Source organism: Cheilinus undulatus, linkage group 18 (assembly GCF_018320785.1).
Source record: "Cheilinus undulatus linkage group 18, ASM1832078v1, whole genome shotgun sequence".
Classification (NCBI taxonomy): domain Eukaryota; kingdom Metazoa; phylum Chordata; class Actinopteri; order Labriformes; family Labridae; genus Cheilinus; species Cheilinus undulatus.
Genome location: NC_054882.1, coordinates 6,384,583 through 6,407,441, shown reverse-complemented (window position 1 = coordinate 6,407,441; position 22,859 = coordinate 6,384,583). Strand labels below are relative to the sequence as shown.

The 22,859-nt window shown below is 40.1% G+C and overlaps 1 protein-coding gene across 2 annotated transcripts in view; it reads right to left on the bottom strand.

Moving 5' to 3' along the window:
• Positions 1-22,859, bottom strand: part of rab11fip5a (RAB11 family interacting protein 5a (class I)) — a 53,764-nt gene that overhangs the window by 6,562 nt on the left and 24,343 nt on the right. The window contains exons 2-5 of one of the 2 annotated variants that reach the window (XM_041813491.1): positions 17,155-17,666; positions 15,762-16,365; positions 6,135-9,599; positions 440-584 (exon numbers count right to left, since the gene is read on the bottom strand). In XM_041813491.1, coding sequence (XP_041669425.1) covers positions 440-584; positions 6,135-9,599; positions 15,762-16,365; positions 17,155-17,666 — 4,726 coding nt within the window. The remainder of the gene's footprint in view (positions 1-439; positions 585-6,134; positions 9,600-15,761; positions 16,366-17,154; positions 17,667-22,859) is intronic. The other variant, XM_041813493.1, reaches the window with a different exon arrangement.

Here is a 22,859-nt window from a genome sequence, read left to right as displayed (position 1 = left end):
GCTAATAATAATGCTAATAAAGAAAAATTTATAGCTGCAAATCAGGCATCTTTCTTGACAAAGTGGTCGATTTAGGCATACTCAATCACTAAGCATATCTTAACCTACTTTTATTGGTTTTTAAAAACTTTCATAAACTCTACCTTATGGTACCGACATCCTTCTATATTTCTGTATCTAGCCCTCAGTGGAAAAAGTTCAGATACCCTGGCTTACTCTTTCATAACATTGAGCATTTGTGCTTTTTTACATGTAAACAGGGAGGAGAAATAAGACAAACTTTAAAAAAAAAGTGTTTGTTTAAGGTGAACCAGCATCTTTAAGCAACTATTCAAACATTAAATAATTCCACCCTACACATACAAACCCACACTGGCTGTCATTTGCCTCTGTAGGGCAGTGTTGTTGTTTTTTTAAATCATTCAAACAGCTCATGCACCTTCTTCCTCTCCATCTCCTGCTCGCTGATCTGGCTGCTCCTCCCTGGATGGATGGTGGACTTCAGCTTCTCCAGCACAGACCGGCTCTCCGTCCGCTTCTCCTCAGTCAGCATGGCAGTCGTCAGGGGCTTCACTGGGTGGGGGCTGGACGGGACGACAAACGACACACAAATAAGATCACATTTCCCATTTATCAGGACAACTACCCTGTGGCTGTTCAGGGTTTCATGAAGAAGATTTTTAGACTGTAACAGCTCCATGTTACGGCTATCCTGGAGGTCTGGAGGGTTTTTTTTGGTTTAACTGTGTAAGGCTTTTAACTGAGAGGACCTGAATATATATCTAATGTTCATTTCTCTGTTTTATATCAAAGACACCAAGAGGAAGATATTTTAATGACTGATGAAATGTAGAAGCTTACATATTCTAGCCTTTACTTTATTTTACAGCATTGGTTCCCAACCTGCTGCCAGGCACCCCTAGGTGGGGCGCCAGTGATCTCAGGGAAGGCGTGGGACCCTGTCTGCTCTGACACTGTCAAAATTAGATGTATGTATTTTTTTTAATACTGATTAGAAAGATAAAGATTAAAAGTGAAGAGAATGTGTTAATTTTAGAGCAAAACAGTAAACATTTTCAGGGAAGAAAATGAATTTTTTTAGAGATTATAAAGTTGTTAACTTACAAGAACACAAACTCAGAGATTCAGAGTTTAAAAGCTGGATATTAACAAGAACAACTTGCAATTTCATACTTTAAAAAGTCTTAAATTTTGATGACAGAAACTCAAAACTTTCAAGTTTTTAAAATCCTACATTTACATTCCCAACAAGTAATTCTGAAAATATTGGTTGGATTTTTGACTCTTTGACTGTATGACCTTAAAAGATTCTAATTTTTTTTGTTCATGTACAATTTTTGTACAATTTTTTTAATTTACAATTTTCAGAGTTAAAAGTTTCATTTTTTTCTCCTAAATTATCAAGTTTTTAAACTTGAGACTTTCAAGGTTTTATGAAAATTACAATCCTCTTTATTCTTATTTTTCAAGAGTGGCCCTTATATAATGTTGTTGTACTGGATAGATCTGTTGTCAAAAAATGTATTATGGCTTGTTATGTTGGAATTTTGTCAATGAAAACAGTTAGAATTCATGTGTACTAGGGTTGAATGATTTGGAAATATAATCTAATTGCATTTTTTCCCCAATATTGCAATTTGATATGCAATTATTTCTCAAGCTCCTCATCTCATGTGTTTCCCAAAAAACAAGCAATAAAGCTCTATATTCCAACCAACACAATACTAGATCAAACTAGGGCTGAACAATTCTAAAATATCTAAACTGTGACTTGTATTGCAAATTGAATATGACTTGTTTTATTGAAAGGAGTGATCATTTTCATCTATTTCTCATATCTAATAAAAAAAATCTGCAAAAATGAAGAAAGTTGGGTTTTTTTTTGGACTATTAAAAATGGCACTTGAACGATTGCATGATTATGTAATGCATAACATTTCAGCTGCCAAAAAAAAAAAAAAAACTTTAAACTGGTATTTTACACAAATATCAGGTTAAAGAAATATTACTATCATCTAGGCTCTGCTTCTCTCAGATACATGTAAGGGGGGGTCGTAGGGAAAAAGGTTGGGAATCACTGTTTTACAGAATGCCCAATCAAAGCAAATCTAAACAGTCTTAAATTAGAATAATGCTGCATCATGACCTGAACTTTTAAACAAAATATGGAACAATTCAAACTTGAGTAAAAGTTAATTCTGCATACATTTCTAACTGCAAAGTGAGATTTCATAATGATATATTCTTAACTAAACACAGAAAATGTATTTTGATCACCTTATTATTTTGACCTCTCAACTGTTAACCTTTTTTCATTATTTCATTATCACAGATTTTAAACATGCATCATCTCAACTATGTGGGCTAAAAAGCTTCTGCATTAACAGAGTTAAGTTTAATTATTCTGCTAACCTTTAAAACACCTTAAGACAAACAACAATGACACAGGAAAGACAGCTTCCTGTGTCAGTGACCTACATTACGAAGGAAATCTGTTTCATCAGACCTCCTTCATTACTGACTGCTGTGACTTTAATTTACACCATCAACACACTAGTCACATTATTCTTTCTTTAGCCAAAGTAAAAAATAATTGTTTACACTTTGAGATCTTCCTCTAGACCTCCAGAATGACACCAAACATGGATGTTAAAGATCCCAGAAACCGTTCATCTCAGCGATGAGGGGAAGAGAGGGTTAGACACGTGTTAAGAGTCCTCATTAAAGGAAATGCTGGTGAAAATTAAAATTAAATTAGATCAAAACTGAAAGTCTTAATTGCAGACACTGGTGCAATCAGACATGAAGGATTGTGTTAAATGTGTTATTACCTCGAGGTGAAAAGGAAATGACACAACAACACCTTCAGTTACAGGCGGGTTAGAGGCTGAGATCTCCACAAATGAGTGTGTGTGTGTGAGAACTCGAGCTGGCCCTGTGGGGAGGGGGGGTGTATTAGGAGGGGAGGGGGGTGTGGTAGGAATCAGGGCAAAATAATAACTGCTAATTGGCCCGAGGCTCTGTTTTCCCTCCTGTTACAGACGAGGCAGGACACACGAGACACCTGCAGAGGAGTCCTGTTAACACCAGAAGGCTGTGTTTGTGTTAGGGCTGGGAAATATTCAGACTTTTAATGGCATGTTTTCATAATAGATATAGGGTGAGACAATATAATTTAAACTAAGATAGTTTATGTTGATGCTGACTTGGAAAAAGAATAGCCGTCACACCAAACCCAGGGTTATAGTCTGAGACACTGGCAGTAGCACGCCTATGGACCACGAGATAATCTGTTTGAAACATTGTCCAAATGGAGATTTTTCACTTAATTTAGGAGTAAAAACATTTTAAGTAAATGTTAAATGACACTGAAACCACAACAAACGAAGTAGGAGTCCCAGAGACCCAATATTGGCTAACTGATTGTTTTAATGATCAAAAACTGCACAAACATGTTGGCAACATTTGGACAGTGTGCAGCAGTTTGCCTGCAGTTTGCTAAGTGAGTGATTGTTGCTGGTGTATCAGCTAAATATTAGCTATACAACAGCTATCTCAAAGTCCTTGCACTGGTTGCCTATTAGTATTGATTTTAAAATTATTTATTTATGTTTATAAAGCTCTACATGGCCTAACTCCAGACCACCTTTCAGAGATGGTTTTAGTCTATGAGCCCAGACTGATGCTCAGATCCTCTGGTATTTCTCTTTTGGCTGTTCCAGAGAGTAGAACTAAAAAGTATGGAGAATCCTCTTTCCGCTTTTACGCTCTAAGACGGTGGAACAGCCTGCCAGAGGATCTGAGAGGAGCTGAGAATATCAAAACTTTTAAACGCAAGCTGAAATCTTATTTATTCCTTCTGGTTTTAATGTAGTACTTTATAATTTTATGACTATACGTGCTTTCAAAATCATTTTTCTATTCATTCTAGTTATCTTAAAACATTTTAAATCTTAATTTTAGGGTTTTTGGCTTTTATTTAACTCTATTCATGATGATCTGTTTTTTTTATGTCCAGTTTTATAGGCTTTCTTTTATATCTTTTAAATCGTTTATCATTGTTTTATTATTTATTATTATTATTTTTAATGTTTTTTATGCTAATTACAGTGATTTTTATTTCATATTTTTTTCCCTTTACTGCTTTGTCTTTTATCTCTGTCTCTTTTAATCATCTTTTTGATTATTTTAGTGAATTACTTTTTGTGTGCATTAGTCTCTAAATCTTTATTACCATTTTACCTTTTCGTCACTTTTGTTAAACCCTGCTATTGAATTTGTTTGAAAGGTGCTATATAAATAAAGTTTGACTGAAGGGATGACTGATATTTATTTGTGCAGTTAAGACCACGTTTACACAGAAACGATCCACTGAAAATGGCGTTTTTCCATTTTTGGTTTTACACATCAGGCCAGGGAGTAAAGGTATAAAAAAGGCAGACATGGCTGACATGGAAACATTTCTGTGGATGGATGATGAGTATAACCTGACACGTCGTTTCACACATCCATCTGGAAAACCTTCGATATAAAACCTCTGGGAAAGGGCAGAGCCTTTGAAAAAAAACTTGGGGGATGATTGGATGAACGTTCTGTCCGTCACATCCTTACGGGCCAATCAGAGCAACAAAACACGTGACGTCGTAGCCGCAACCAAGGAGTAAACTCCATATAGAGCTGCATAACAGGAGCCATGGAGACTGTAGACATGTCAGTACATGACTTTGTCGTTTCTGAAAAGAAAACAACTCAACGCTGTTCTTTGTTCTTCTTTTAACTAAGAAATGTCATCAAGTTCTAATAAAACTGGCGCTTTAGCAACATCCTCGCTAATGTCTTCAGCCATAACGGCACCGACCTCTTGTTGCTGCTTGTCTACATCACGACTCCACCGCGCCCGAAAGTACTGCCCCTCATCGTTGATTGGTCCTGTCACTTTCTAACTAGGCCCAAACAGTTCAAATGGGAGCTTTGCAATATGGATTCACCAGTGAGAAACAAGGAAACGGGCCATCTGCTTTGCAAGGTTATAATGACATTGGGTTGATACTCCAAGAGCAACACAAACAGAACCACCATTTTTGTTTTAGTCTTCTTACTTTTGAGGGCTTGTTGACTGGAACCGTACTGTGCTTGTGTGTTTTCAGAGTGGCAGTTCTCTTTTGCCAGTTGCTGAGAATGAAAGAAGTGTTGTTTTAAAAATTAACCTGAAGAAAAACGTTCCTTTTTCAGGTACCAAAACACAGTTGTCACGTAAATGACCATGCAAAAATCGACAAAGCTTTGCTTCCAATGGACGAAATCTTTGGCTCGTAAACATGGCTTTAAATTTTGATCTCCTTTGGTTTAAAATTGACTGATGATTATTTAGTTTCTGTAGTTTGTAATAATGGCTAATTTGTTATTTTATGAATGTATGCATCATTATGAGGTCTTAAAGTTTTGCATACTGTATATCAGAGATGTAACGGCATTGTTAATTTTGCAGTATCGCAGTGAAAGACGGATCTCAGTATTGCTTTGGAAATGTGAAAATTTCAAGTCATAGGTCTTTAGGGCAAACAGTGCAGGATTTTGTGAAGTAGAGTAAAGGGAAGTGGGAACAGATAAGATAAGAGGATGTATCAGTAAATATATAACCAAAAACCTGCAGCTATTTTCAGTGGAGGTTTTCTGGCTGATAGCTTTGTAAACACACCAGAGTCAAAGTAGAAGTATATTTTAATAAGCTTTATGGACATTAATTGATTTTTACCAGATTTATATCAAAGTTTAAAATTCTGGTACTGTAATAGCCACATGGTATTTCTTTTTAGAATAAAATACCAGGATATACATTGTGAATCACCATTCAGCTTTAATACAGAATACAGAGATGAGATATTTGGTTGATATTGCCCAGCCCTAGCATGTGTGCATTTCTGTTTATGTGTGTATGGAGAAAGTCACACCACAAAAAAACAAACCCCTGAAGAGTTGGAGCCACAGAAGAATGCAGGCGGAAGCAGAGCGTCACAGAGAGACTGAGGAGACGACAGGATAGAAATCCCTGAAAGTAGAGAAAAGTGCTTCCCTCCACCTTTTCACCACACACTGAGCATGTGCAGCCTCACCTGTTCTCCTCAAGATCGCCTGCCTGCTGCTGCTGATTGGTCCCCTGAAGTAATGGCTCTTGTGCTGCACCTCTTGCCGCGCTGGGAGGTGAACTCGCCGCGGCATCAGCAAGAAAAGGGAGGGAAGAGAACGCTACTGGGGAGATACTACGTTCAGGAGTTAAAGAGGGAGGAAAGGAGGTCAAAGAAGGGAGTTCAGGGCTGGAGCGAGATGAAGAGGAGTCCTGTATCGCACCAGGATCGCTCCCAAAGGAGGGCAGGAGGAGCTCTTCAAAGGCGGGGGTCAGGGTGCCCTCAGAGTGGGAGCGATGTAGCGTAGCACCTTGTGCTTGAGGGCAGTTCAAGAATGCATCAGCAAATATGACTTGCTGACTTTCCCCACCTTCTACAGTGTGCTGTCTCAGATTATTACTTATGTTACAGTCTGTGCATATTGCAGGGAAAACATCCAAACCAAAGTCATCTCTCATAGTAAAAGTTGAGTTATGAGTTGCTGTCTTGTCCAATGTTGTAGGGAAGGATTTGTAAAACTGGTCCTCTTGAAAGAATTCTTCACTAGGTGACCGGTTCTTTTGGCAGATTTCACCATCATCATGGTTCTTCTGGTTGGTTTCTCCTCTAGATTGGTCCAACTGGCAGATTGCTTCACCAAACAGAGTCTGTTGGCCAATTTCTTCAATAGATTGGTTCTTTTGGTTGATTTCTTTGCCAGATTGGTTCTTATGGCTATTTTCTTGACCTCTACTGTGGTTCCTCTGACAAATTTCTTTGCTACACTGGAAGTGTTGGCTGATTTCTTCCCCTCTAGGTTGGTTCTTTTGGCAAATTTCTTCTCTAGATTGGATTTTCTTGCTGGTTTCTTCTCTAGATTGGTCCAATTGGTAGATTTCTCCACTGAATTGGATGTTTTGGCTGATTTCTTTTCTGGATTGGTCACCTTGGCTGATTTCTTTGCCGGATGAGCCCTTTTGGCTGATTTGGCTTTCTCCTGATTGGTTCTGTTGGCTGATGTGGCTTCCTATAGGTTGGTTCATTTGGCAGATTTGCTCTCTATATTGGTTGTCTTGGCTTATTTGTACCATAGATTGGTTCTCTTGGATGATTTCTTCTTTGGATTGGTCTCTCATGGTCGTTTGTCCTCGTGATTGGGTAAGGTGGCAAATTTCTTTACCGTACTGGATGGTCTCTCTGTAAGACTGGTTCTCTTGAGGTATTTCTTTGCTAGATTGTTTTTTCTGGCAGGTTTCTTCTCTATATTGGTTCTCCTGGCTTGATTCTCCTTTAGATTGGTTGCTGTGCCTGATTTCTTCCCTATAATGTATGATTTCTTCTATGGATTGGTTCTCTTGTAGGATTTCTTTGCTAGATGGGTTCCTTTGGCTGGTTTCTTCTTCTAATGATTGGTTCTTTTGGTTGTCTTGACTGATTTCTCCCAAAGGTTGGTTCTTGTGGCTAAAATCTCTTCCAAATCGGTCTTTTTCCTGGCTGATTTCTTCTTGCGCTTCATTCCCTTGACTGATTCCCTCTCTGGATTGCCTCTGCTGGCTCATTTCTTTGCAAGTTGGCTTGCATGCATTAGTTGACTCCCTTTGGAGAACTGAAAAACCTCCAACAGTCACCTGACTTTCATTCAGCTCCCCACAGAGCGTCAAATTCAAAGAGTCTAGAGTCTCATTTGTTTCCGACCTGCTGGAGTTCTTTGGTGATGGGCCAGACATGCAGGTTTGGTAGGCCTGAGAGTCGGTGCTGACATAAAGGCTTTGGAGAAAGCTGCCGCTGCTGTTATTGGACATCGGCGTGTGCAACAGCGTTTCGTCAAAGCTTTTACTTGGACTTGGTGCTATGCTACTAGTGTTTAGGAGATCACCAAGGAGGCCAAAGGGTATGGGAGATCGCTGGTTAGCATCCCGGCCTTCCGAAGAGGTGCTCTCAATGGTTGGATCTGAGGAACTCAGAGCCGGGGAGGAGGTTATGATGTGTACCGTTGGTTGGGTTGAGCGTAGATCTTGATCTGGAGTCATTGATGTCTTTATGTGAAGAAGGTCAGGAGGATCATGCAAGAGATTTGGGACATCCTCATTTAAATCACTAAACAGTTTCTCTATGTTTTCATTGTCGGACTGTAAAGTGATGTTGGATTTTTGCTCTGGGAATTTGGATGCCTCGCTATCTTCCCTCTCAGTCTGGTTTGCAGTGACAGGGGAATGTGGCTCCAATAACCTGTCCAAACCAATCATATCTTTGGTTGTATTACCATCCATGTCCTGAATAATAGTCTTCTGGGCAACTTCAACTAAAGACAGATCACCAGACCTGTCAGCAATGTCATCTTCAGACTCTGAGGGCTTTAAAGGCTTCAACACTGCTGACTCAGAGGATTTCCCAAAGCTAAGGATGCTGCTTTCGAGGTTTTGTGCCTCAGCTTCCTCAGAGGAGGACGACGCTGAGAATTTGTCTGAGTAAGACGAGATACAGGAGAGGAAATCCTCTTCTGCTGAACTGCCGAGGCCTGAAGAGCTGGGGTCTGGGGAGCTGCTGACGGCCTTCACTGACGAGGCATGACAGAGAATTGGATGCAAACTAGTGTTTGTTAAATCAGCTGTGTTAGTAGTGGTGTTAGCTTCATTAGTCTCAGTGCAAACAGCCAGTTTCGGTGAGTTATCAGGAGTATTTAAAGTTAGGTTTTCACTCTCGAAGCTTGTGTGCTCTGGGATTGTTTCGAGGAATTGTGCAAATGTGTCAAAGTGATAAGTGTTAGTGTTTGCCACCTGGTGGATGGCTTTATGTGCTTCGAATACAAATTCTGTGCAAGGTTGATGATGAAGCACTTCATTCACATTTGTGTTTTGATCAGCATCCGTTATGGGAAGCAGTGCTCCTTTATTATTGCAGCGTTCCAGTGGATGGTCACTGGGAGTGTTCTGCTGTGTTTTGCAATCTGTGGTCAGATCCTCAGGAGACTGCAGCCTGCCAGCTGCAAACGCTTCAAAGGATTCGTCCCACTCTGAATCCAGCTCTCCTGCAGCCGTAAAAGGGTTGGCTGACTTCTTGTTTAAAGGTTTCTCCCCTTCTGTTGGGAGCGGAGGAAGAGGCCGTTTCTCAACTTTCGCCATCACTTTGCTCTTTGGATCCGTACCAGCCACCGAGTCCTGCGGGTTAGTCGGAAAAAGCTGACTTATGGGGGGCCTGGAACTGGAAAGATAGGGCAGAGGAGGCAGCGAAGATTTTAGGGGATTAGCGGTTAGCATGTCTTCGAAAAAAGGGTTGTGCTGGACGAGAGGAAAGAAAGGATTACACGGGGACATGGGAGGTGAGGCGGACTGTGAGTGACAGAAGGGGTTAGTGTGATGTAGTGAAGTAACCAGAGAGGCTGGATCTATGGGGGGACCCGGGGGATGGGGTCTAGCTGGGAGGGGTGGTGGGTGTGGGTCAGTGCTGGGCTCTAGTTTAGGTGACACCACCAGGCTGTGAAAGGAAGGACACACAGTCCTTGTGATTAGTGACAGAGATGAGCTAAAGCCCTACTGCCAGTTTCAATCAAAAATCACAACTTAATTGCATAATTTTCACTCAAATTTTAGCCCCTTTCTGCCCTTATAGGACCTTTTTACATTTAAATTGGGCAGATATGTTGCATATGAAATCTGATTTTTAAAAGTTGCTTTATTAGGCTGAAAAAAGCTTCAACCTGTAGCAACTGTTTGTTTGGCCACTGGGGGTCAGTGCAACTAGGTACAGACATGTTCACCTTGGAGTTAATTCAGCAAGGAAAGAGGTAGACCTTGACGAAATGAAAACATTAAAGCTACTTAAAGAAAAAGGTCAAACAGTTAAAAAACTATTGTAAGGGAATACAACTCTTCAGGTTCATTACCTTGACACATCACAGTCTTTTTCTAACAATTAAGAAATGTAAAGAGAGTCTAAAACTAAAGAAATTTTAATCATTTATTTGTGTGCATAGTAATGCATGCTGCAGCTAAAACCACAGATAAAATCTTGAAATCAACATTAGGTCCCATTAAAATTGTTTTTGTACTGGCAGCACCATTTTTTAAAACAAAAGCCAATGCAGTTTAGTGTTTTTGGAGCTTAGCATCCTGGGCTTCAGCTGTTTTTTTACTCCCTGCACCCCCAAATAAAAAAAGATGAAAAATCAACTTTTGAAACAGAATGCAATGGATGCACATCACAATCACATTTTAAAAAAATGAGCTTTTTTTAAATTTTCATTTATTTTTCTTTCAGATCAAGTTTTTCGTACACCAGGCAGTACCCAAAAATCCCAGCTCACTCTGAAGTCTCCTCTCCCCTCAATGTTCAAAATCAAAACTGAAATAAAACCACATTAAACTGCACAGCCGAACAATGTTTGCCTCCTTGGATGACCTGCATGAGAGCCCCAGAAGAAAAAGGAAAAATTATACTCATGTGAATGCAATATCTTATCATCCTTTCACCAATATCTCTCTTATTTTATTAATCACTTTTATTTTCTCCTCATTTCTTCTATAATTGACTCAACACTCTTATGCACACTTGCACAAAACTCCTGAATACCCAGGTGAGTTGTATGTGTGAAACTAGTCAACCTGTCATTTCTTCTGTCACCATTATGGATACATAGTATGTGTCGAAGATAAATACTTTACAAGTCTGCTGAAAATCTCTGATATTTCTCTTCTAAAGTCACATGATAAAGGTAGGACAGAGTGTAAAAAATGTCAATATTTGGGACACCAGTAAAGGTCTTATTTATACTTCAGTGTGCATGTGTATACGATTAAGTAGTTCAAAGAAATGGTTGATTTTAGTTTGGTTACTTTTGGTTTAAGTCTTACCACCAATTTCCACATACACCGGCTGCACTGCGTTATGACGTGCAGCGGTTTTGCTACGACTTAATGTGAGCGACCTCGCACATTAGAAGCATGTTGAGAGCCCTGTGCAATGCTGTGCGGCCCTGAGGAGTTAAGAGACTAGACAGATGAGATCACAGGAGAACTATGAGTTCATACAGAAATCTCTAGCCAGCAGCGGATTGTTTTGTACATATATTATTTGTATATATATACTGACATGAGCCCATGCGTCGTGTTGTACTTTGAAGTTGTCCAGATACTTTTGCACTTTTGGATTGATTGTTTGGATTGACCAGCTCTAAGTGGACAGACATGGCACATGTATACAGCAAAGAGAAGTGGAGTGGCATTTCTGGGATGCCCTAGAGCTCGGGCAGTAAATTTGCAAAGATTGGCCAGAAAGGGAGTGACTTGCTCTGCTGTGCAATTTGTAAGCGGGTCACAGCACAGACATTGCATGTGGAAATTGAAGGTTTGTCTCATAGAAATTATTGGATTTAGGCACATTTTAGCTACTTTAACTCATTATTGTTTTAGTCTAGTTTTAATCAAGTAAAACTGAAAAACATTCTGGTCCAGCTTTAGCCGATAAAAAGTGACAACACATTCAAAACATTTATTCTCTTTGCTTGAATCAGGTGCTGAATCATACCTTTGTGTGCTAGGCACTCTGCTAAACCAGAAACCCTGCCTTCTACAGGTGATAGGCAGAAAAGCTACAGATGTGTTGTAATTTTATGGATTTACCCAGAGTAGAGAAATATCAGGGATTTGAATGTCTGACAAAAACTACACTCTAGTCTTGTATAAGTCTCCTTGACAAACACAGGACTAACTTTTCTTGATAGCTATTATCACCAAAGATCTATTTTTAGCTAGTCTTAGTATAGTGTTCCTTTTTGAAAAACAGCATCTGTCTAACATTTTCAGTCATAGTTTTAGTCAAGAAAGTGAACACTGTATGGCTACAAGAATAATGTTTCCATGATGGGTTTAAAATGGTTGTATTATCATACATTTCTTTTTGTATCTATCAATCATATTGCTGTGTAAAAATAAACGTTTATCAGTCTGCAAGATGTGGGCTCAGATCAAACATTCAGGGCTTTAGCCCCTATAGGCCACCCTCTGGTTCCACCACTGGTGAACATCAGTGATAACCCTACTGATACCACACCAGACCAGATCCAGGGGTTTGTTGGTTCAGTTCAGGAACTAACAAAGAACCGTAACAAAGAGCCATACCAATATGAGACACTAAAACTGAGGTTGTGAGTGCTGCCAGCACAAAAAATAAAACCATTAGTGGACACAATAATGTCTTTAAGCTGCAGATTTTTCCACTAGGAACAAAACAGGACAGTATTTCAACATGTTGACACAGTAGGTTTAAAGGGGACTACTTTATAATCAGTAAAAGTCAGTAAACATCATCTGTTAAAAACGGCTGCACGTGCTTCATATCTCCACAGTCTATCAATAATCCATCCATAAACATCCTTCTCTGCTTATCCTCTGTGGTTTCTTTGGCCCCGGATGAGTTATGTAAGAAAAGTTGATGCAGCGGTGTGTAGTGATTACTTGGTGCTACCGGAGCCAACTTGGCACTTTTCCCCATGGATCCAAACACATGTGGATGTGTAGGTTGTGAAAATGTGTAGTTAGAGAGCTGGCAGAGAGGTATAGAGTGTACTATGACCCAGAATCGCTGACCTCCCTTCAATCAGCATGTGCTTATCAGGCCAATATTTTGTTTACATGGGGATTTGATTGTACTGTTCCTGTTTTAGTATGATTTAACTGATAAAACTAAAATTAAAGTGTCTTTTTAAGCCTGCATTAAGGAATAACATTATAAAACAGTGACAAAGCAATGCAACAGGGAGCAGTTTAAGAGAAAGTGCAGTGAAGAAAGTAACACCCCAAAATAAATCACCCACTTCAGAGCGGCTCGTGTTAAAGAGGAAATAAAAATTAGATGGGGATTTTCTTCTCCCTGCCCACAAATATTTTAAATGCAAACACAAGATCCACACCTATAAACACACACTCAAAACACATACTTACACAAAACCTGTAAGAGAAAAACAATCGTTCCTGTTCTCATTATCATCTTCCCAGTGAAATCAACATTATTACCGAGCCATATTATGTGTGCATGAAGCTTCAGCTTGATAATTTGGAAAGAGCAGCTCGCTCCATCTGCATTGCAGATCCCTGCTGTAACCAGAGACTGAGCTGTGTACAGAGCTGGGAGCATGCTGGTACACAGGACGTGAAAAAGTAAACAATACTGAGAAAACTGTTTAACATAATGCTGCTGCTCTGAATACTGATTTAGAAACTTTATCCTCCTGTGACTGGGTGTGTTTCCAGCATTTGCTCCTATTTCAAATTGATATTCATTTTCACTTCCAAACAGGTGATATCATATTAATATTAATTAATAAAGGTCCTTCAATATCAACAGTTTAAAGAAACTTCTGATCAGTTCTGAAAGCTCTTTAAAGTATCGGGTAATCAACTGGTGGCTCCAGGGATGCCCAGATCCTGTTTCTTGCTTCTGATACCAATCATCAATGAGTGACATCAACTGATCCAAATACAACCACAGTTTTGTTTTGATTTATCAGATGGTTTAGAGGTCTGTCTACTTAGCATTGTAGTGCACTGAGACCTCCAAAAGGTGGAAGTGTTACCAGAAAAAAAGGAGCACAAAAGTCATCCTTATTCAGTCAACAACATGCTTCTGCTCCAAGAAAGCAGTACAGATCCATGTGAGGTTTTTTAAAACTGGGACAGATGATTTTAGGATTTCTAAATTTTATTGTGATTGAAGAGGAAGTGAACACTTCAACTTTTTTTTTCATCTGTACACTTGAGTATCTGATTAAACAATAATAAAACACATTAGTACTGCTGTTATTTCTGAAATTTGCACCAAACTGATAAAAATCTGCATTTTATGGCTTTTAATTAGCTCAAATGGACATCTGCCTTGAAAAATCTTTTCTCAAAAAGGTGGGGCACATGTGATGTAGAAACCGACCATCAGTCGTTTTCTACATCAAAAACTCTATATAAAAAGTACAGCGTTACTGCCTCTAACTGACTTTCCCATTCAGAGACCACTCCCATGGGGGGAGTGGGAAAACGCCTCCAAAGATCGCTATGAGGCAGCAGTGCTGTGGAACTCTGTCTGTGTCTCTCTCTGACAAGCAGATATGACAGTCACTCCCGCCTCATCTGGAAAACCCCTGTCCTTTTCCCCTCTCTCCTCTCAGTACCAAATTGCTCACTCGCTGCGCATTTTTTGAACTACGGAGGCAAGCAGAGTTAGCTCTTAGCCGAGGGTTCACTTACACTTTAATCTTTCAAATTCCAGTTACCCAAGATAGTCTGGTGAAAAACCACAGCTCTCAGACACCCCCTCTTGCAGACCACTACTGTGAGACACTGCATCTGTCACATGCTAAAACTTTCAGTATAAAATTGGAAGAAACTTCTGGTTAGCGTTAGGGTAAGGGTTAGGATACTGTTATGCATCTGTAGCTAAGGCTAAGGCTACAAAGCTACATAAGTTACATAGCTACATAGCTTACATAGCGGAGGACTGTATACCTTTTACAGTTTTGTAAATTTCATAAACTCATATTTTATTGATATAAAAAAGCTACGTAGCAAAAGGTAAAGCTAAAGAAGAGACATTAGCTTTCTTTGCTAATACTTCATAAGTTACACTTGCTAAAGTTTACATTGCTAAATCTAAAGCTAATGTAGCTACATGGGCTTAAGTCTATGTAGTAATGTTACCCAAGTAACTAGTGTAGCTATGTTAGCTGAAGCTAAAGCTACGAACCTAAAGTGAGCCACTGTTCATGTAATAAATAAATAAATATGCCTATCTTAATTGGTGTTTACTCACCTGTATACAATTTTTTTTTATCATTGTAGAATAATATTTAATTCATACATAGGGGGAGTCCCTTATAATGAGTCTGCCATCTTGGATTTTTCCAATTTAAGGCACTGGTAAATAAGTTACCTGTTTTTTAAAATTCCACTGGTTGCTATAATTATAACCAGAAATTAGCATCACAATCTAGATTCTGACTACATGATGTTGCAAATATTCCCAAATTTTACACATTAAACACATCATACTGTAATATTATGTTGTGTCCTTGAGCTAGCTTGCTAGCCTTTATCCTGCAGTTGCTAGCAACAGAAATGATCGAAAAATGGATAAAAAGGATGTTCAATATCAGAGTTACTGGTTTGGATTTATGCTTTAAATGCCTTAGAAAGTCACTCAAGTTCCAGGTTAGCTAGAAAATCCTTAGTAAGGGTGCTGAAGGCATGGATAGCGTCATTAGAATGGCAAAAGGAGGGCTTCCAGGGGGAGGGGGGAGTAAGTTGCTATGACTTATGGCTCAAAAGTTATTTAACTTTTTGTAACCATGTCTCTTCCTGTGTCTAATCTTACTCATAGATGATCAGTGTCAGTGGTAAACATAATCAAGGCATCCCTTCTTTTCTGTGTTAATTCTGCAGCTCGAATATGTAAATATAGTGGAAATATACAGGTCAATGGGAACCTGATTATATTAATAACGATGCAGGGATTAGGTGTAAATTCTCAGCATGCTCCTGACCTTCATGGCTTGATCCATATTCATACTGAAATATTAATTCATCACCTGTTTGATGTAACAAATGAACCTGTCACTGTCTTCTCTGTGATACCTCAGCGTTTGTGTCTCACCTGGGTTTGCTGTGCGAGTCCTTCGATCCAAACCATCCCCTGTGTTTCTCCTCAGTGGCGGCGGGTGCGTGTTCAGACTCATCCTTGGCCTGACTCTGCCCTTTCCCCGCTGACTCGCTCCTCCCGTGAGAGAACAAGTTCCTCCTCTGCTTTTTCCCCTGACTCTCCAACTCCGCCGTAGACGAGGAGGAGGAGGACGCAGCTTCTTTGTGCAGCACAGCCTGTCCCAACTGTTCCTCTTCATCTGGCAGCATGGGGCCACTTTTCTCCAGAGCCGCCGCTATGGCAGCCTTCTCCTCCTCGCCGGGCTTGTCGAAGGACCAGCGGCGGCCGTCTCCCACGGGGCCTTTGGGGAGGGTCGAAGAAGACGTGTGTGGGCTAAGGTTCTGCAGGGACATGGACAGAGGCAAAGACTTCTGCAGCAGTCCCAGGCCTAAAGAATCCACAGGTTTTCCTGAGCCTGGGTCCAGGGGCTGGACGTCGTAAGCATGGCTTCCGTTAACGCACACAGTGTGTTGAGGCACTGCGATGGTGATCTCACCGGCCTCATCACCAAACTCACATTGGAGAGAGGACGACTTGGGCGACGTGTTTGCCGTGTGCTCTGCAAAAAATGGAAGAAAAGACCTTAATTTGTGTGATTTTGGTAAAAAAAATCATTGGAAAGTAGTTTTCATTAATTAAAGGTTCAAAAGGTTAAAGAAATGCTTAATGTCATGAACTGTTTAGACCTTTGTTGCCAAAGCAGAGTATATAAATAACAGTAATAATAATTATTATTATGGGCATGGGTTTGCATGTTCCACACCTACACCGACAGGTAACTCCAGATCTTTCTTGCTCAAAACTTTAAATGAAGTTTTTCAGACTCTCCATCTGTATAAATTCTTCTTGGGTGTACTCCGGTTCATACAAATATCCTCTCGTATCCACAGTAAATCATCATCTCGAAATTGCTCATATTATGATTTTTTTTTGCTTGGTGTGGTGTTATTATTCCTGTAGAAATCCGCAGACCCACACAGCTGATCAGAGGATATCAGTGCGCAGCGGAAGGACACATTTGAAATACTGGGAGAATCTCACAGGAAAATGACATTTTCTTGTAAGGGTTTGTCACTAAAAGGGTTCAGAAATTCAACAATGTCATGTGATAGGAAGTACTTGGAGACGAAATGAAGATTTGGCACAAATTCCATGATCAAAGATCTGTTTATAGCTTCTATAGCTTCTCCTTCCTGAAATTGAAAAAAGGAACTGACAAATAATTGTGAGCAGATTTTAGTTGACAAAATGAAACACTGGCAAAAACTTGACTATAACTTTAAACCAATGGATAATAAGTAAGTTAAAGCCACACTTATAACAGGACCTCTGAACCGGTCCCTCTCACCTGGGCTGTTGTCGGCGGTCAGGTTGCTGCTGTTACTGGGCGAATTAGAGAGATCAGAGACCACCACACTGATCCCGGCTGTGGGGCTGAGACTCCCCCCTCTAGATGAAGACTCGCTGCTCTCTGAGCCCAGTGATGTGCTGGAGCGAGTGTCTGATGATTTCCTCAGTTTCCCTCTTAAGAAGAAGGTCCTCATCTTGCTCCTCCGCACTTCTCCCCCCTCGTCATCCTCGTAATCCTCCTCCCCTCCCCCGTCGCTAGGCAGCCGATGCCTCATCCGGTAGAGAGACCCGTAACCACCGGGCAGGACGGCCGAGGAGGAGTCCTCGTCGCTGGATCTCCTCTTCCCTCTCATTCGCTCCTTTAGTTTAGTGAAGGTGGAGGCGCTCTTGTCCTTCATGACGAGGTCATACATGCTCGCAGTCAGGTTGTTTCTGGTGAACTGGACAGTGACCTGGATGTCTCCTCGCTCTTTCTCCTTCTTCCCTGTTTTAGAGTTGAGCCTGTACCACCTGAAACACAACAGCACATGAGATTAACACAGTACATCATGGCAAGGTCATTGATCTAGCTTCAATTACAGAAAAAACAAGATAATCAAGATTAAACTGCTACTGTGCCATATGCTGGTTTTATCTGTAGGTTCTGCAAAACAGCTCTCACTTTAATTTGAGTGAGGAGCAGAAGGAGTCACAGCATGTACTGCAGTTAGTTTGAAAAGTAAGAGAGCTAAAGAAGATGACAGAAAGGTCAACGTTTGTTAACATGAATCCGTTTTGCTGCATTTACGCCAAGGTCAGACCGCATATTTTCAGAAAGATTATAGCGGATCCGTCTAAAGTTTCAGGACCCACCAGCCCCCAAAATCTGTCGTTTCATCGTGTGGTCAGTTTTAGTAAATGACAACCAAAAGCACATCTGAGCCACTTCAAGACCTCCCAATATAAAGCCTACCCTGTTTGGTTTTTTTCATTTGTATGCTCGACTTTTCCTACTGGACTGAACTTCTTAGTAGGAAAAAGTTATTTATACTGATTAGGGATGCAAGACATTATCAGCATTACATTAGTATCTGCAAATATCAGCTCAAAGGTGTAGCGTGTAATATTTAACCTAGTAGTGTTTAGTTAAAAAAAAAAAAAAAAAAAAAAGTTGATAAAAAACAGAACATAATATTTATATGTCTCTCTAAACTGGTGTTTAATCACCTGAATATAAAAAATTATTTTATCTTTACTGATTTAGAATAAATATTCATACTTGGGGAGGGTCTCCTTCATAGGTTTCCGCCATCTTTGATTTTAGCATCTTGCATGGTTCTAAAAACCACAGAAGTGACCAAATAATAATAAAGCAATTTTATTTATTTAGGACATTAAACACAAATTTAGACAGGCCTACTAATTAATATTATCTCCCATTTTTACCAAGTTTATGCCACTAAATGTGAACCCTCAATTTCCACATACAACTGCCCGTCAGCACCACGGTTTTGCCCCAACTGAAGGTGAGCGACCTTGCACACTGAAAGCATGTCTTGAGTGCTGTGCAACGAAGTGCAACCCTGACCAGAGGGCAGGGATCATGGGCGAACTGCAGGTTCATGCTGGAATAGTATGTCAACATATTATTGTTGACATGTTGATTTGTCGTTCATTCCAGCATGATTCCATAATTTTATTGCTTCTGTCATGGGTGAGTACATTAAGGAGTTGAAAGGTTAAAGGTTTGCGTAAAAGGATGAATGGTTTTATGTAAAATTCTTGGGCTTTTAACTTCAAAAGTTAACTTTTCTTCATCAATGGCACTGTTCTGGCTCTGTGACCCACTGACCTCCTCATGACCTTTTGCTCTCGCTGCAGGATGAGATGTAATGTTGATATAGTGATGATTATGATCGGAGTTCATGCATGTGTAGTATTTTTAAAAGTACCAGGTACTCTACACTATAGACTTCCTGTTTGTAGCTTTCTGATTGGCAGGAATAGACACGGAGTGCAGAGTGGTGCTTCAGGGACGTGACGCTGCCAGACTCGAGCATGTGCAGTGGAACTGTACTGATTCAGCAGACAGGGAGTGATTAGCTCCGTGGTATAATTCGCTGGCGGATTGCAGCGCAGCTGCTATAAATGGAAATTGGAGGTAAGGCTAAATATTACACACCGCACCTTTAAAGTCATTTATCTTATCAGCCATTACGAACATTTCTATTGATATCTACAACTCATGTATCTGCAGTAAATACTGATCATATGCACAAGTAAATTTGTGGAGTTCTGGGCAGGAAAGACAGACCTGCATCAGCTGAAGTCTTTTTCTTTTGTTCATCTTTAAAGTATAAGGGGTCTTCTAAAGACTGAAGTGTTAGGTCTTTTACATCAGTATCCATATCAGTATTAGCTAAAATGAATTTGGAAATACCAGCATATCACAGATCTGTAAGAATCCATTATCGTGCATCCTTAAAATTTAATCAAATGTTTTAATTTACATTGCAACAGCTGTACAGAGCACAATGACAGAGCATTTCCTAGGGAATTTTTCATCAACTTAACACTTTCTCCAACAAATATAGAATGAATAAATTCAATATAAAACACAATTCTGACTATGAGTTTTCTGTTAGTTTATTCTAAGGCCTTATTGGTGGATTTCTGTGTCAAATCTCCACCACAGAACAGCTTAAATAAACACCATTTACTTGAGCATGGACTAGTAAACTTAAATAATGTAAATGCATGCATTGTTGTTGTGAATGGCACTAATCTGTCATCTTCATGTCACACATTGTATCTGTGTGTGGCCAGACGTCCCATAACACCTTTGGGAGGCCTTTGTTTACGACCCAGTGATCAGGAACAAAGACATAATACAATGCTAACTCCTAATTTAACAGAGACCAGCCTCCATCTATAGACAGACTCTGAGTGACCTAACTGTAAACTCCTTCACTGAGCAGAAACACTGCAGCAGTTCTTAAAAATGCTCTGTAACAGCGGGCGGAACAGCACCAATGAGTTCAACCACGCCATGACTCATGGGAAAGTCTCATCTGCTGTTTTATGTCCGGTTTAAAGACTTCATATGAATGAGAAAAAATCCCCAGTTAACATTTGTTTCTGACACTCGGTGCTTCAGCTATCAGCCAACAGAGGAGGACTGAAACTGAGATCTGCTTTATTTGGTTCATTTCCTGCTGCTGGGCTATTTTCACATTCACACATCCACCGCAGACCTTCTCTTTATTGTTCATGTACACAACAAGAGGCTGGGTCACATCTGCCACACTAGACTTCACTGGATCATGAAAACACCCACTATTTCATAAATATTTCAACAAGTAAGTCCTGATAAAGAACTACATGTTGCAAAACATGTTGGTTTGATTTGGCCAAATGTACTTCTCTATTTCTCATCCTTACAGCGTCTGTTTTTTCCCTTTCTAATCTACTTAATTTCAGAATGAATTAAGAAAACAAAGCAGACAAAGACTGCACTGGCAAACAGTCCAACAGGTTATGAACAACATTCCTAAATATCCAACCACAAGAAATTTAAAGATTTCACCATCTACAGTTCATAATATCACCAAAAGATTTAGAGCATCTTCAGAAACCTCTGCACGTAAGGGGCTAGGCTGAAACTAGCATTGGATGCTTGTCACCTTTGACCCCTCAGGCAGTGCAGCATTAAAAACCAGCATTATGCTGTGATGACTACAGTACGTCATCACATCTACAAATGTGAGGTAAGATGATGCAAAGGGAAAGCCATATATCAACAAGACTGGGTTAAAACCTAGCATATGGTCAGTGCCTAGATAGCCTAGTGATCTAAGGCACGACCCATGTACCAGTGCAGCCCAGGTTCGAATCTGGCCTGTGGCCCTTTGCCACAAGTCTCTCCCCACTCTTGTCCCATTTCAGACTCTATCCACTCTCCTCTTCTGTCAAACAAAGGCACTAAAAAGCCCAAAAATAAATCAGTAAATAAGTAAATAAGTCCAAGCTAATCACTCTACTAGCAGGCCTTGTAGTAGTAGTTAGTTGCAACAACTAACCCTGTGCCTGTAACTCTCACAAACCCACACTGAAGCAGGTTGTCAGAAGAGCGAAAACACCCTTTCTGTCATGGAAAGCTTTCAGAGTTGCTCTCTGCGCTTGTTTTAATAAAGAATGTAGACTAGTTCTGACAAAAGTGCTGCTGTGGCTACTTCTGAGCTAATCACTCCACTAGCAGCCACTGTATACAAGCATTCACACAAGTAACCTCTAATTATCACACTAATGCCAAAGAGCAAAAACATGTTTCCCATCATGAAAAACTTTTAGGGTTGTTTTTATTCTTTATTTCATACAGAAACGTGCTCCAGTTCTAGTAAAATGGACGCAGTGCTAAAGCTGTATCCGAGGTATTTACTGCAGTAGAAGCAGCCATTACTGACACCTGTCAGTACAACTAAAATCCGCCCAAAGCACAACTCTGTATGTATGGCTCTAAAAGTAGATCACTCACTCAGACAGACACATAAGCACCCAACAACATCCAGAAGTCCTGACTGCTTTTCTCGGTCCGAGCTCACCTGAGATAGTCAAACCTAAAGTTGAAACATGTGCTGTGGCCTGTTAAAAAGATCCTTAAACACAAGCTTAAAATTCTGGTATTGTGATCATCTTTATATGTACCAACTTTTACTGCAATAAAACAGATAAAAAGGTTTTTAATTTCTAACCAAAACTGAACTGATAAACTTTTATTTACTGCCTTTATAAGAACAGCCAGGCTGCTAGAGTGACTTAAACATTACTACATTACTACAGTTTTAAAATGAGAGAGAAAAGTACAACCATTGTCAGTAAAACAGCAAATATTTGGTTAAAGTGTTGTCTCAGAGTACAGTCCATTCAGCGGTGATGACAGATAGGACTGACGCTCAACACGAGGTAAATAACCAACAGTAGAGTAAACCCAGTGACCTCATTCACAGGTCCTGTTTGGGAATGCTTCCTGCTCCTTAAAAACAGCATGGCTGTGGACTGCAGGAAAGAAAAACACCAGTCATTGAATCCAGAGTGCAGGCTGTTATGTAATCATCATCACCATCTTCATCATCCTGCTGCTGACCTCCAGTTCAGCCCTGAAAAACGCAGCAACATCCGACAAGAATGCATGAGAAAACAATTAGCAGACGGACTCGTTCCAAATAACAAGCAGGTGGAGCCCGGAGCACAAAGAGGAGCAAGGAGTGCTGCTGCTGCTTTTTATAGCTCTGCAGAGACAACAAACATTACGTCTCACATAAATACACAACAGTGGAAACGAGCCACAGGAGCAGACGTGGGAAATAAAAGCTGTTTTCATCAGCTAATCCAGGTTTCATTCACAGACTAACAAAGACTCTGGCATTAATGACACTCCAGCTACATGAGTCTAAATATAATCTGGTATTATGTTCTGTATTTACATCCAAATCTATGTGACAAGAGCATAGCGTTAAAGTAAATCCTGTTAATCAAGCTGTGAGTAAGCTAGGCGATGTCTGAAGCCGCATACTTCCACACCATTCAGACTAAATGTGACGTCACATTAAGGCTCAGTCCAAACACACCTCTTGTCTTGACCCTGCTGCTTAGGCCTAAACCTTGGTTCTGCACACTCACACTGAGGTATCAGGAGTTCCTGATCGAGTGGAGGGCCAAGGTAAA